This window comes from Staurois parvus, unplaced genomic scaffold (assembly GCF_062004578.1).
Source record: "Staurois parvus isolate SC_StPar_1 unplaced genomic scaffold, SC_StPar_1.0 ptg002189l, whole genome shotgun sequence".
In the NCBI taxonomy this organism is placed as follows: Eukaryota; Metazoa; Chordata; class Amphibia; order Anura; family Ranidae; genus Staurois; species Staurois parvus.
In genome coordinates this window covers 1-16,653 of record NW_028319985.1, presented here as the reverse complement: position 1 = coordinate 16,653, position 16,653 = coordinate 1, and the positions used below count along the sequence as shown (strand labels likewise).

Sequence of the window (16,653 nt, the reverse complement as noted above, 5' to 3'; positions counted from 1 at the left end):
TCCAAGTATACCACGTCCACCGCCACCCCTCTTTCCAAGTATACCACGTCCGCTGCCACTCCTCTTTCCAAGTATACCACGTCCACTGCCACCCCTCTGTCCAAGTATACCACGTCCACCGCCACCCCTATGTCCAAGTATACCACGTCCACCGCCACCCCTCTGTCCAAGTATACCACATCCACTGCCACCCCTCTGTCCAAGTATATCACGTCCACCGCCACCCCTATGTCCAAGTATACCACGTCCACCACCACTCCTATGTCCAAGTATACCACGTCCACTGCCTCCCCTCTGTCCAAGTATACCACGTCCACCACCACCCCTATGTCCAAGTATACCACGTCCACCGCCACCCCTCTGTCCAAGTATACCACGTCCACTGACACCCCTCTATCCAAGTATACCACGTCCACCGCCACCCCTCTTTCCAAGTATACCATGTCCACTGACACCCCTCTCTCCAATTATACCACGTCCACCACCACCCCTCTGTCCAAGTATACCACGTCCACTGCCAGCCCTCTGTCCAAGTATACCACGTTCACCGCCACCCCTCTGTCCAAGTATACCACGTCCACAGCCACCCCTCTTTCCAAGTATATCACGTCCATTGCCACCCCTCTGTCCAAGTATACCACGTCCACAGCCACCCCTGTGTCCAAGTATATCACGTCCACTGCCACCCCTCTTTCCAAGTATACCACGTCCACAGCCACCCCTGTGTCCAAGTATACCACATCCACCGCCACCCCTGTGTCCAAGTATACCATGCCCACAGCCACCCCTCTGTCCAAGTATACCACATCCACAGCCATCCCTGTGTCCAAGTATATCACGTCCACAGCCACCCCTCTGTCCAAGTATACCACGTCCACCATTAGTAGAAACATCCCTTATACTGATGGTCAAGAAAGAATGCTTCTTACATCGGTGGTCAGTGGGAAGAATGCTCCTTACATTGGTGATCAGTGAGAAGAATGCTTCTTACATTGTTGGTCGGTGGGAAGAATGTCCCTTACATTGGTGATCAGTGGGAAGAATGCCCCTTACATTGGTGATCAGTGGGAAGAATGTTCCTTACATTGTTGGTCGGTGGGAAGAATGCTCCTTACATTGGTGATCAGTGAGAAGAATGCTCCTTACATTGGGGGTCAGTGGGAAGAATGTCCCTTACATTGGTGATCAGTGAGAAGAATGCTCCTTCCATTGTTGGTCAATGGGAAGAATGTCCCTTACATTGGTGGTCAGTGGGAAGAATGTCCCTTACATTGGTGATCAGTGGGAAGACTGTCCCTTACATTGGCGGTCAGTGGGAAGAATGTCCCTAACATTGGGGGTCAGTGGGAAGAATGCTCTTTACATTGGAGGTCAGTAGGAAGAATGTCCCTTACATTGGTGGTCAGTGGGAAGAATGTCCCTTACATTGGTGGTCAGTGGGAAGAATGTCCCTTACATTGGAGGTCAGTGGGAGAAGGAGGAGGACACACTGAAGGAGCTGTCCCTGAGAACCAGCATTTTCAAGCCTGGGCCTTGCCTGCTAGCTTGGCCCAGGAACCATGCCTGATCCAGGGGGAGGCCCTGGGAGGGATTCCCCTGATGAGACTGGGCCTAGTGAAGAGGAGGAGGTGGAGGACCTGACTGTGGGTCCCGGCCCTGGTGAGGATGTCGATGTCTTCAGACAGAAGATTACTGATAGATTGGTGACTATTGGAAGAGCTGAGGAGAAACTTAATGTTTTAAAATCTGAACACAAATCCTTCAGAGCCAAATACTGCCAGGCCTGGAGCAAGAACAGATTGGGCATGAAGCCAGCGCTCCAGCACATGGAGGATAAAGTAAAGAGACAATCTTTATTATTAGAAAAGTTGAAAGCTAGAAGTGGAGCGTTTAAAGAAAAATTTGATAATGAGAGGAGATTTGCCAGCCAGACATCAGCGAGCTCTGTGGATCAGCAGCCTCAGGTAATGGATGACCCGGCACCATCTACATCAGCATCTCTCCCCCCATGTCAGGCTGAGGAGTTGTCAGTAGCAACCAGCCAGGGGGTTGAGGGTAAATATGGAACCCTGAAGTTCATCCAGCACATGGAGTCACCCCTGAGAGCAGACAAGTTCGCCTTCACTGATGACCCTGCAGAAGTCCCTGAGGATGGACAGAGGAGGTACAGACTGGCAAAGCCAAGACTGGTGGAGAAAGCCCAATACACCAAGATGGCTGCTTCCAGCATGTCTGCCCCACCTGCTGCGGTGAGTACTGTGGATGAGGAGCTCTGCAAGCAGCCTGCTGTGGAGGAATCCTCAGCCAACATGGAGGAAAAATCCCTGGCAGAGAGGTCTCCAGACCATCAGGGGAATGTGGGTGAACCTGCACCAAGCACCCCACAGATGGAAATTGCTGCTGCTGTTCCTGCTGAGACCAGTAGTCCCTCTACAGGCAAGATGGCTGCCACCTGCAGAGAGACTGTTTCACCTGAGCTCCCAGGTGCTCCAGAGCTGATTGATGCTGGTGGGGGAGGGGAGCAGCACACTGCACCATGTGGAGAGCCAACAGCACACATGGATGTCTCACTTGTTGCTGTGTCTGAGAATCCAATCCAGTCCTGGGCTGAGTGTCCTTTCTTGGAGCAAGAGATGACTACTGGAGCTTCTATGGTTGCAGCAGTGAGTGTGGACATTGCTGTGAAGTCTATGACTGTTGAGACTGGTAAAGCAATGGATGTGTTGGTGGTGGGTGGAGGTGAAGGGGTTAGCATTGCTGACAGAGGTAAAAATGACATTTCTCCCCCTGCTGAGCAGAGAGAGGATACACCATCCAATCCCGGATCTGTGCAATCGGTATCTGCTAGAGTTGCACCAGATGCTCCCAGACACACATATGTTTCTGCTGCTGGGAGGATTTGGGGGAGCTATGCCTCTGTTTTGGGGAGTCGCACCAAGGGGGGTGGGGGTAGTGTTGGGAATGCTAATGGTCACAATTTGGGGAGGTTTGGTGGTGGGATGGTTGGTGGGGTCAGGAGAAGGAATGTGGTACAGTTGAAGTGGGAGGGGGAAGGGAACCCACCAGTAAGGGGGAGGGTGGCGGAGTTGATTCTAGAGATGGGGTTTAAAGCCTGTGATGTGTTTGCATTGATCTGCCCAGTAGGCAGCTATGAATACGATTTGTCATTTGTAAAACCTGAAGGCCTGGACCTGTTTTGGGAGAGATATTGGAGGTGCAGGAGCCTTCAGCAGTGGAGAGGTTTGGTGGCAAAGGTGGTTTCCAGACAGCCTTTGATAAAATCGGTGACAATCCTGGTCCGGAATGAATCTATACCAGAGGCTGATTTGGTAGTTTGGCTACGCCGACATGGTGAGGTCCTCACCCCACTGCGGAAGGTCCTGGATGAGCATAGGATATGGACAGGGGCCTGGACGGTGTCAGTGCAATTGAGGGTGCTGGGCAATGTGGTTCAGCATCTTCCCTGCTCAGCCTTTCTGGGGAGGGATAGGCTGACCATTTTCTATCAAGGTCAGCCTAAAGTTTGTAACAAATGCGGAGAGAAAGGCCATTTTGCATCGTCCTGCACCATCAAGAAGTGCTCACTGTGCCAGGATTTTGGCCATTTGGCCAAAGAATGCACCGAGATTCGGTGTAATTTGTGCCAGCAGCTGGGTCATCCATACAGTCTGTGCCCAGAGGCACTACACAACCTGCCAGGACTGGAGGCTGAGCTGCAGAGGCTGGATAAAGAGGATGAGGCAGCTGATGCTAGGGAGGAAACTGTAGTTGCCCCTCCTGTGTCTGTTCCCTCTGTTGTGTCAGATTGTGTTTCCCCCAGTAATGTCACCCCTGAGTCTGTCCCTCCTGTCCCTAATCCTACAGTACGTAGATCCTCCAGACTGGCGGAAGCTGCTGGGGGGGCTGGTTTAGCGGATCTTCCCTCTCGGCCTACTCCACCTCCGGTACCTGTCCCCCGTCAGCGCAAACGTGGTCAGGAGGTTGTGGGGGTGCCGGATGGGGGTGGAGCCGATGGGGCTCAGGGAGGGGTATCCATGTCCCATGTCTCACCTCCTGCTGGGGGGGATTCGGCTGATGAAGGGTGGGAGAGGGTGAAGGAGAAGAGGAAGAGGAGGATGAGAAGAGCTGTCCTCTCTTCCTCAGAATCAGACCCAGGAGGGGTCCCTCTTGGCAATACTTTTTCAGTTTTGTCAGGTGATGAGATGGTATCTGATATATCCATTTCTTTATCATCTATGGATGAGGGGGAGTCACGTACTCTGAAGAGAGCTGTTTCGGGTGATGAGAGTGTGGTCGAGGTTAAGAAACGACTACCCCAATCATCCTGATGGCAGTTCCCACTCTGTTAAAGGTGGCGACCATTAATGTCGCCAGCATTAAATCTGCAAGAGCTCGTGATACGGCCTTATTTTTGCTCAGCGAGTTTGATGCTGAGATTTTATTTTTGCAAGAGACCTGGCTCAATACATTGGCCGATGTCTATCTAGCAAAAAGGGAGTGGAGATGTGGTCCCTCCTTTTGGTCTCTTGCGGTTGAACCTTGCAGCGGAGTTGCGGTCCTTTTTAAAACCGATATGGTAACGTGCCGGCGGGTAATTGAGGTAGAAATGGGGAGATGCATGGTCTTAGACGTCTCTGTTAGGGGGCAGGACCTGCGCCTGATCAATATCTATGGACCGCAGTCAAAATGGGGCAGGAAATGCCTCCTCACAAAGATCAAGCCCTTCCTTTTTACGTCCCAGCAGGTTGTCTTTGGAGGTGACTTTAACACCATAATTAGGCCTGAAGACAGGAGAGGCTCCATAGACAGGCTGGGTTATGATAGCGTTTTTCTCAGAGATTTGGTTAGACAGGCAGGCCTGGTAGATGTGCACATTAAGCACTGCCCTGGCAGCACGGGGTTCACATTTCAGAGAGGGAATAGTCAGAGCAGGATAGACAGGTTTTTTTTAAAGGAGAACTCTGCTTTCTCGGCTCCTGAGTTGAAGGCGGTGGAGTTCTCTGACCACTGTATGCTGTCTGTGACTCTGAATGCCTCGGACACTCCACCCAGGGGAAGGGGTGTCTGGAAACTGAATTCGGCTCTCCTGGAAGATGTAGAGGTAAGACAATCCTTTGAGGATTTTTTTCAGGCACAGGTTTCTATTCTGGACTTTTGCAGCACTAAGTCAGAGTGGTGGGAGCTTGTGAAACAAAGGGCGATTGGACTTTTCAAGGCCATAAGTAAGAAGAAGCAGCTTGGTATGTATATTGCCTACCAGCATTTGCGGAGGAAGCTTGATCGTCTTGTCTCGTATGGAGGGGATCCAGGGGAGATCTCTGAAGTGAAGCTTCTTCTTAGGAAGTGTCAATACGACCGGCATGCCTCCTTGGTTCTGGAGAGAGATTATGGGAAATATCACTCACCTGATCCTTACCAGAACTGTAAGCAAGGCATAGCAGTTAAGACGGTCATTGGCCTGAAAGACAGTACGGGTTCCCTGATAAAGTCCAGATCAGGGATCTTGGAGATCTTTGGGTCGTATTATGCAGACCTCCTGGGAAGAAAGGACCTTAGCCGGGACAGGATGGAAAGCTTTCTGGATTCTACTCCAGGATTGGGAAATGGTGCATTGCTTTTGATGAATTTGACAGAACCAATTTCAGCGGATGAGGTAGTTCAGGCTATAGACAAGCTGGCTACCAAAAAATCGCCTGGGCCAGATGGATTGACAGCTGAATTTTACAAGTGTTTTAAGTCCATTCTGGCTCCCTTTTTAGCGGAGGTTTTTAACAGCTGTCTAGAAGAGGGTTCGCTCCCTCCCTCCATGAGGCAATCCGCTGTGATTCTTCTGTAAAAAGGTAAAGACCCCTCAATGATTGAGAACTGGCGCCCCATCAGTCTTCTCAATGTTGATAGAAAGATCTTGGCAAAGATTCTATTTTGGCGCTTGTCGTCAGTAGCAGGCGATTTGTTGTCCAGCCATCAGCACTGTTCGGTCCAAGGTAGAAGTACCTTTTCAGCAGTTTTGGCTATCCGGGAGGCTTTGGAATGATGCAGGGCTGCTGGATGGAGAAAGTACTTGCTGGCATTGGATCAGGCAAAAGCTTTTGATCGAGTGAATCATGAATATCTGTGGTTGCTGCTTGGTAGATACGGCCTGCAGGGGAGGTTTATAGATTGGCTGAAGACATTATATAAAGGGGCTGAGAGCTTCCCATTTGTTAAGGGTTGGGTTGGGCGGCCTTTTGAGGTCGGCTCTGGTGTGCGCCGGGGATGTCCTTTGAGCCCCCTGCTATATGCTTTCGCAATCGACCCCTTTGTAAGAAGGCTAGAGGGCGCATCGTTGTGCGGGGTGCCTCTGGGCATTGCTGGTGTGCCGCCTTTGAAGGTCGTTGCCTATGCTGATGATGTGTCTGTTATTATCTCTGGGACTGAGGAGGCGCAGGAGGTGGTCTCTGTGATAGAGCAGTACACGGAGGCTTCTGGCTCTAAAGTCAACCATGAAAAGAGTGAAGTTTTCTGGATGGGTGAGGAGGGTGAAAGCTTCGAACTTCCGGATGCCTTCCCAGAGCCCCAGCAGGAAATTAAAATTTTGGGCATCAAATTTGGTCCTGGTGACTATGGTCATCGAAACTGGGAAAGCAGGTTGGTAGTTGCCAATGCCAAAGTAGCAAGCTGGAAGAGATGGAGGCTTTTCTTGAGAGAGAGGGTTGACTTGATCAAAACTTACCTGATCCCGATCTTTTTATATGTCAGCTTCGTCTGTATCTTGCCGGTATCTCTCTATGCAAGGGTCTACAGCTGTTTTTTCCAACTGTTATGGGGAAATAGGCTGAACTTGATCAAACGCAATGTAACTTACCTGTCCAGGCGGGAGGGTGGCCTAGGAATGGTCAACCCGATAGTTTTCTTTTCTTTGCTCTTCTTAAAGTACAATCTTGGTAATATGTTAGCAGAGACCCCGCCGGGATGGGTGGGTATTTTTCAGTCTTGGTTTAGGCCTTTTCTGCATTGCTGGGAAGATGGCGGCCCAGTGAAAAGTCTGAGAGTCCGACATGGCAAGCTCCCGGCTTATGTTGCCCCGTGTCTGAAAATACTTCGGCAGTGGCAGGTGACAGTGGAGGATATCAGGTCCCTTCCCAAGAAGCTTCTGGGGGAGAGGATTTTGGCTTCTGCTTTCAGTGTGTCACTGGCCTTAAAGGATTGCCCAGGCTCCGTAATGAGGGAGGGATTGCGTTTAATTAACTTGGAGAGAATCCCTTTGAAGTTTAGGGATCAAGCCTGGCTCACTTTCCATGGAAGGCTCTATGTGAGAGGGAACCTGAAGCACCGCCCTGTGGATGATCGGGATTGTCCTAGAGCAGAGTGTGTTGGTAAAGTGGAGTCTATGGACCACTTTCTGCTCCTGTGTCCCTTTAACATAGAGGTGTATAAAAGTGTGGGGAGGGTTCTGGGCATCCCCTTTCTCTATCGCATGAGTTATGCAGAGTGGGTGTACGGGGCATTCCCAGCTCACTGGGACTTTGATTTGGATACACTTTTTCTAGTTAGTATAGTTGTTCGTTACTTCACATGGAACGCACGGTGTCAGACTACCCTGCGGAAGAAAGTCCTCCCTGTAGAGGTGGTGGTGCACGATATTCTGGGTGAGGTTGGGAAGATTCGGGGTCTTGAGAGGGTCAGAGAGCCTCGGGCGGTCTGGATAAGGGCGTGGAGGAATATCAGACCTGCCTTTGGTGAACTGTCCATCTCTGGGTGAGGGGCTCTTTCCTTATACTGTTCTTTTCACTCCCGTAGTTTTTGTTGATTAAGATCTTTTTTGAAGAAGGGCTGCATGCATAAGGGGGGCGGGGTGGTTTCTTGACCTCACAGGTTTGATGTCTGGTGTAGTGATGTGAGTGGTAGTACGATTTATTTCCCCAATTATGTCATGTTCATTTCTGAGACGTTTGCTTTTGTCTGACAGCAGATTTTGCTATGTTTATTTTCGTTTTGCTGTAAATATATATAATTTTTTTTTTAATATTCTGTATAATATTTTATGTTTATTGATTGCGAGACTTTTAATAAAGAAAAATTGGGAAGAATGTCCCTCACATTCTGGTACTGGTGATCAGTAGGAAGAATGCACCTTGCATTGGTGGTCATTGGGATATTCGTGACCAAAAACTCTCTACAGTCAGAGCATGGTTTAGATATAGATTTTGCTTCCTGGGGTTCTTCTTGAAAACATTTTATGTAACATTGTCTCGTTGTTTGCTTTACTCTCCAGCGGCTGGTCAGATGGCGGTTAATCTCAGCAGCTATCCTGACATCCATGGTCCTAACATTCATGATCCAGTTCTTCATGAAGAAGTCCCACCTGGAGCTGCAGGAGATCCTGAACCACATTGTAGCCAATTACAGCCCCACCCCAGTCCTCCGCCATTCAGTGACTTTGTACCACAACGGCAATACATTTTACCTGGATCTGTCTGAATACTCTCGGAAGCACCCAGGCCTTCAGGAGTATCGATGCCGAACCTTTATAGATCTCTCCGGATATTGCCGAACACTGGATCCTCTGATTATCTTGGCAGTAAAATCTCACCCAGCATCCCCTGAGAGGAGAAGCATCTTACGTTACACTTGGGCTCGGAAGAGGAGGATTCTAGGATACAGGTTCCTCCCTGTATTCCTCCTTGCCAACTCTGGCCATCGGGAGGAGATGGAGAGATTGGTGGAGGAAGCTGAATTGTATGGTGACATTGTACTGTGGGACTTCATGGAGAGCCACCATAACTTATCCCTGAAAGAACACTGCTTCCTGGAGTGGCTGCATCACCGCTGTCCAGTGGCCAAGTACATATTCAAAGGTAAAACCGGGTCCCTCAATTAAAGGACCATTCCACACAAACAGTGAAATTTTATAATAGTCAGAGACAACGGCTCAAACATCTCCCTTTCATATTCCCTGCAGAGTGTTTGTGCCCACCTAGATGCTCTTCCTGTTGAATTTTCCCTGAGGGTGAAAAAATGGTTCTGTTCTTCAGTTTCCTTAAACTTCAGTCCCATTTAGTTTTGTCCTCCCCCCAACAACTTTGCCTTCATCTCAACAGAGCCCTAAAGCATGTCTGAACACATGTGGGGGCTTTGGGAAGTCAATACAGCCCTAAATATGTGAAAGGGAAGGGGGAGAAGACAGGAAGAAAACTAGTTTTTATTTAGGCTGAGGGTCCACTTTAAGGGCCCATTTATATTTGTGCTTTGCGTTCATTCACTTGCATTAACCCTCATTGACATGCATTGTGATAAAGGAACCAATTGGAAGTATAGGGCTGCCAAAATTTTACCAAAAATTAGATGTGTTGCAACATTTGTAATGTAACACACCACAGCATGATGTGGTGCATTGCTGTACATTGTGTTACTGCAGTGGTCTCAAAACTGTGGCCCGGGGGCTGAAACTTGCCCTTTGCACCTTTATCTGGCCCTTGGGGCACTATGCTTCCCACTGACACCAACAATGGGACAATAATTCCTACACTGGCACCAACAGTGGGACAATATTCCTCCCACTGACACCAATGATGGGGCGCTATTCCTCCCACTGATACCTATGATGGGGCACTATTCCTCCCACTGACACCAATGATGGGGCACTATTCCTCCCACTGACACCAATGATGGGACACTATTCCTTCTACTGACACTAATGATGGGGCACTATTCCTCCCACTGACACCAATGATGGGACACTATTCCTTCTACTGACACCAATGATGGGGCGCTATTCCTCCCACTGATACCTACAATGGGGCGCTATTCCCCCCACTGACACCAATGATGGGGAACTATTCCCCCCACTGACACCAATGATGGGACACTATTCCTTCTACTGACACCAATGATGGGGCGCTATTCCTCCCACTGATACCTACAATGGGGCGCTATTCCCCCCACTGACACCAATGATGGGGCGCTATTCCCCCCACTGACACCAATGATGGGGCGCTATTCCCCCCACTGACACCAATGATGGGGAACTATTCCCCCCACTGACACCAATGATGGGGAACTATTCCCCCCACTGACACCAATGACGGGGAACTATTCCCCCACTGACACCAATGACGAGGCACTATTCCTCCCACTGACACCAATGACGAGGCACTATTCCTCCCACTGACACCAATGACGAGGCACTATTCCTCCCACTGACACCAATGACGTGGCACTATTCCGCCCACTGACACCAATGACGTGGCACTATTCCGCCCAGTGACACCAATGACGTGGCACTATTCCGCCCACTGACACCAATGACGGGGCACTATTCCTCCCACTGACACCAATGACGGGGCACTATTCCTCCCACTGACACCAATGACGGGGCACTATTCCTCCCACTGACACCAATGACGGGGCACTATTCCTCCCACTGACACCAATGACGGGGCACTATTCCTCCCACGGATACCAATGACGGGGCACTATTCCTCCCACGGATACCAATGATGGGGCACTATTCCTCCCACGGATACCAATGACGGGGCACTATTCCTCCCACTGATACCAATGACGGGGCACTATTCCTCCAACTGACACCCATGACGAGGCACTATTCTTCCCACTGACACCAATGACGGGGCACTTATGCTCCCACTGACACCAATAATGGGGCACTATTCCTCCCACTGATACCAATGATGGGGCACTATTCCTCCCACTGATGGGGCACTTATGCTCCCACTGACACCAATAATGGGGCACTATTCCTCCCACTGATACCAATGATGGGGCACTATTCCTCCCACTGATGGGGCACTTATGCTCCCACTGACACCAATGATGGGGCATTATTCCTCCCAGTGATACCAATGATGGGGCATTATTCCTCCCAGTGATACCAATGATGGGGCACTATTCTTACACTGACACCAATGATGGGGCACTATTCCTCCCACTGACGCCAATGACGGGGCACTATTCCCCCCACTGACGCCAATGACGGGGCACTATTCCCCCCACTGACGCCAATGACGGGGCACTATTCCCCCCACTGACGCCAATGACGGGGCACTATTCCCCCCACTGACGCCAATGACGGGGCACTATTCCCCCCACTGACGCCAATGACGGGGCACTATTCCCCCCACTGACGCCAATGACGGGGCACTATTCCCCCCACTGACGCCAATGACGGGGCACTATTCCCCCCACTGACGCCAATGACGGGGCACTATTCCCCCCACTGACGCCAATGACGGGGCACTATTCCCCCCACTGACGCCAATGACGGGGCACTATCCCCCCCACTGACGCCAATGACGGGGCACTATTCCCCCCACTGACGCCAATGACGGGGCACTATTCCCCCCACTGACACCAATGACGGGGCACTATTCCCCCCACTGACACCAATGACGGGGCACTATTCCCCCCACTGACACCAATGACGGGGCACTATTCCCCCCACTGACACCAATGACGGGGCACTATTCCCCCCACTGACACCAATGACGGGGCACTATTCCTCCCACTGACACCAATGACGGGGCACTATTCCCCCCACTGACACCAATGACGGGGCACTATTCCCCCCACTGACACCAATGACGGGGCACTATTCCCCCCACTGACACCAATGATGGGGCACTATTCCCCCCACTGACACCAATGATGGGGCACTATTCCCCCCACTGACACCAATGACGGGGCACTATTCCTCCCACTGATACCAATGATGAGAAACTATTCCTTCCACTGACACCAATGATGGGACACTATTCCTCCCACTGATAGCAATGATGGGGCACTATTCCTCCCACTGATACCAATGATGGGGCACTATTCCTCCCACTGACACCAATGATGGGGCACTATTCCTCCCACTGATACCAATGATGGGGCACTATTCCTCCCACTGACACCAATGATGGGGCACTAATATGTCCCCTAATACCAATGATGGAGCATTGTTTACTCCCACTGACACTGTACATTATCTAAACTCATATGACCCCCTAAAGTCTGCAGACTTGTAGAATGTTATAGGAATGTTTGGAGACCCCTGTGTTCCAACCAAATACCAATGCAGTGACAGGTAATGTGAAACATGTAAATGGACCCGTTCAGTTCAGAAGGCACCCCAACATGCAGCACTGCGTGGAATCATGTGGCATTGAATGGCAACAGACCATCATTCTTCACCTCACAAAATGTGTGGCATGTTCAGGACACTTTGCTGCATTGCCAGCTCATACTGTATATCTGGGGTAGAACCTCCAGCCTTCCCTTCGTTTCTCCAGTGTCCAAACCCCTGAGGATGCTGGCATAACACTCTCATCATGAGATTGAAGATGCTCTGGAGGAGATTTAGGCTCAGTTCACACTAGCTTTGTCCGCAGGCGTCAGACGGGTGTTTTAGAGGCATTTTTAACGCTTCTGAAACACTTATGAAAATTCTGCGCATGGCAGCACACAGTGTTGTTCACACTGAAGCATTAGCGTGTCATAGCAAAACTGACGCCTCGTGTTGAGTCAGGAGGAGTTGAAGCCTCCCATTCAAGTCTATGGTGCCGCTTTGCAAATGCCTGGCAGGTGTTTGCGGTGCGGTTTCGAGGTGGTTGTGGAGCATTAATACCATTTAACTTCATTATAGGTGGTTGTGGTGCGGTTTTAACGCTTGGCAATCGCCTCAAATCTGTGCATAGGGTGTTTGGGGAGCGTTGAAGCCCCCTCAGTACTTACTTGAGCCTCATCAAGATCCAGCGATGTGCACGACAGCCTCGACTGTCCCGGGTCTCTGCCTCCTCAATGGCTGACACAGTCAATGGCTCCCGTTGCTGTCAATCACAGCCAGCCAGCCAATGTGGAGAGAGAGGGGGTGGGGCCAAGCCACGGCTCAATGTGTGAATGGAAACATGGAGTAGCGGGTGCCCCCATAGCAAGCTGCTTGCTATGGGGGCACCCCTTCAGAAAGAAGGAGACAGGAGTTAGTGTCCGTGTATAAATAGTCAATGAGTTTGTTAGCTCTCACGTGGATGCACTGTGCAGCCTAGATACTGAGCCATGGGGAGCAGAAAATAACTGTCAAAAGACCTGAGAACTCAGAACAGGATGGTGGAAACCCCTCATAATGGGCACAGTGGGTGTACAGACCCGGGAACTCAGCACAGGGATGGTGGGAACCCCTCATAATGGGCACAGCGAGTGTACAGACCCGGGAACACAGCACAGGGATGGTGGGAACCCCTCATAATGGGCACAGCGGGTGTACAGACCCGGGAACTCAGCACAGGGATGGAGGGAACCCCTCATAATGGGCACAGCGGGTGTACAGACCCGGGAACTCAGCACAGGGATGGTGGGAATCCCTCATAATGGGCACAGCGGGTGTACAGACCCGGGAATCAGCACAGGGATGGTGGGAATCCCTCATAATGGGCACAGCGGGTGTACAGACCCGGGAATTCAGCACAGGGATGGTGGGAACCCCTCATAATGGGCACAGTAAGTGTACAGACCCGGGAAACACAGCACAGGGATGGTGGGAACTCCTCATAATGGACACAGGAGTTCAGAGCCAGGCACTGTATAGATGATATGAACCCCTAGTATTAGGCACAGCGGGTGTACAGACCTGGGAACTCAGCACAGGGATGGTGGGAACCCCTCATAACGGACACAGCACAGTCCCCCCTACGCAGTCACAAATAAATGATTAGTGTAAACACAAAATACAGTTTTTGACAAGTCTCTTTATTAAAAGAAAACAAGCCCACGATGTAGATCTATCACCAATCAGGTTGTTCCGTGAAGTAGGTCCACGCCAATCAGGAAGAACAATGGCATGGGAATAAAAAAGGCCGGCCACTTCCATCGATTGCCAGCGCCAGATGACGCTACTGGCTCTCCCGCGGATAGAGTAAGCAAAGAGGACGGGGTCACTGCATCATGTATGAGCAACGACATCATAAAGGGTGCGGGTCACCTGGTGATGTCACCGGGTGACCCTGCCCCTTTGTTTACTTTAACATTGAAGTAAACAAAGGAATGGGCAACCGGTAACCACGCCCTTTTGTTTACCTCAGCCACGGGGCCAAACGACAACTCTGCTTCCACTGCACTAAAGTAAACAACGGGGTCACTCAATGACGTCACCGGATGGCCCCGCCCCCTTTTGGTTACTTTAACCGTGGGGAGAACCGACAATCTCATGCGGCACTGGCAAGCGGCGGGAGTGGTCTTGTTTAGATGGGTAGAGTTTTTTTCCATGAGGATTCAGCAGCCGTTGTTCATTGTCATTGACAAAAACTGTGTTTATTTACACTAGACCATTTTATGAATGAGTAGGAGTACTACGTGGCCCATACTCATTCACTTGGGAAGTGAACACGGCAGAGGGGCAGAGAGATATGGAATACTACACATTTCCTGTGCGGGAAGATAAGGCGCTACATGCATCGTGTTCAATAAAGTTTTTATAGACAAATAGCATGCCCATCGTCTCAAATTAGTTATATTTTTTATCAACTATTTTTAAAAGTTTTTCCCAAAAAGCCCAAATGGATTAAGATCACCGATCTACAACTTCTATTGAACCTCTGTAAGGGGTGGTGGGTTGCCTTGATCCATTTGATTACGTTGGTGATTGGAGGTTGATTGAGAATTTCTGTGTGTGACCAGAATGAACTAAAAACAGTTCTTTTCATCTCTACCCAAATGTTTCCTCCATGACAGCTGACGATGATGAGTTTGTGAACCCCCACGCTGTGGCCTCCTACATCTCCACCACTGTCAAGAAGTATCCTCTTCAAGTCCATGGATTCTGCCAGTCTCTGTGTCCAGTGGAGCGCCGGGGTAAATACGGCATTTCCATCAGTGTCTTCCCGTATGATTTCTACCCCCCATTCGTTTCTGGTGGAGGATTCCTCTTCTCTGCCGAGTTGGTCCCATCCCTCCTCAAAGCCTCGTCCACCATCCCCGTCTTCCCCCTGGATGATGTGTACTTTGGACTATTGGCTCTAGCGGCCAACATCTCCTTCCACCACGAGCTTCGCTTCCGTACCTTTGGGCTGAAGTCCTCAAAGATTTGCCGCTTTCAGGACGTCCTGGTGGTCCATTGTTTATCAAGTCATGGTCTACTAAAAATCTGGGATGCCCTTCCTTACACCACGCCGTGTCCGCCCAGCGAAAAAGAAATACAAGAGTATGATAGGATAGTCAAAAGTGTACAAGGAAGTGACAGCAGAAACACAGTCACCTTCTAGATCTGACTTCAGAGCAGGACGGACTGACCATTTGGGCACCAGGGCACTGCCTGAGGGCCCGGGTCAGTAGGGGGCCTCATGAGATGCTCCTGGTACCTTTCATAGATTTTTTTGGGTGTAGTTTGAGTGTGGGCAAGGACAAAGGGGTCCCATGATTTCCTTTTGCCCGGGGGCCCCATGAGTTGTCAGTCCGCCCCTGCTTCAGAGACATGGCAGTGCTAACGTGGACCTGTCATCAGATTAGTTTTCATGAGAAGTCCATGAATGCTTCCAGCATTTATTACAGCGCCTCGAAAAAGTCTTCCTCCCCCTTGAAATGTTCCTCACGTTGTCATGTTAGAACCAAAAACGTATTTATTGGGATTGGATGTGATAGACCGACACAAAGCGGCACATCATTGGGAAGTGGAAGGAAAATGAGAAATGGTTTTCCCTCTCTAGACTTTTTTACAGAAATAAAAGTCCTTTCCCTGACAATTCCTTCCGCTATCAACTTTTCTTTCCAGAAGGATGAAGCCATCTTCGTTCAGGCATCCTCCGGAGTCACCATCTACTTCCCGGAATGAGATGATCCCGTCATGTCAATTCTGGTGGCTGTGTTCACAAACATCTGACACGGATCAGCCTCTGCTGCAGGTTCTCAAATACAAAGCCTCAATGCTGCAGCCTGATCACTGGGGATAAGAGACAAAGGAAATGCTTCCTCCCGCCTGCAGCAGACTGATGGGAACGTCTCAACCTAGTCCGAGCCACTGGAGCAGAGATTAAGAGATACTCAGTCAGGAAAGTCAGGAATTTATGCAATTTAATTTAACACTTTCCCCCCTTCCATCCCGACACCCCCCCCCCCCCCCCTCCAGTCCCGACACTCCCCCCCCCCCCTTCCAGTCCCGACACTTCCCCCCCCCCTTCCCAGTCCCGACACTTCCCCCCCCCCCCTTCCCAGTCCCGACACTTCCCCCCCCCCTTCCAGTCCCGACACTCTTCCCCCCCCCTTCCAGTCCCGACACTCTTCCCCCCCCCCCTTCCAGTCCCGACACTCTTCCCCCCCCCTTTCCAGTCCCGACACTCTCTCCCCCCCCCCCTTCCAGTCCCCGACACTTTCCCCCCCCCTTCCAGTCCCGACACTCTCTCCCCCCCCCCCCCCTTCCAGTCCCGACACTTTCCCCCCCCTTCCAGTCCCGACACTTTCCCCCCCCCTTCCAGTCCCGACACTTTCCCCCCCCCTTCCAGTCCCGACACTTTCCCCCCCCTTCACCCCCCTTCCAGTCCGGACACTTTCACCCCCTTCCTCTCCAGGCCAATTTTCAGCTTTCAGCGCTATCACACTTTGAATGACAATTGCGCGGTCGTGCAACACTGTACACATATGAATTTTTAGCATTTTTTTAAGACAGATAAAGCTTTATTTTGGTGG

General features: G+C 50.7%; 1 protein-coding gene across 1 annotated transcript; it reads left to right on the top strand.

The window, feature by feature from the left end:
- The first annotated feature begins 8,262 nt into the window (after positions 1–8,262).
- Positions 8,263–15,997, top strand: LOC149431653 (beta-1,3-galactosyltransferase 5-like). The gene is made up of 2 exons (XM_089665429.1): positions 8,263–8,837; positions 14,707–15,997. The coding sequence occupies exons 1-2, from the start codon at positions 8,300–8,302 to the stop codon at positions 15,234–15,236; spliced, it is 1,068 nt and encodes a 355-aa protein (XP_089521555.1). The 5' UTR covers positions 8,263–8,299; the 3' UTR covers positions 15,237–15,997.
- The last annotated feature ends 656 nt before the right edge of the window (positions 15,998–16,653 follow it).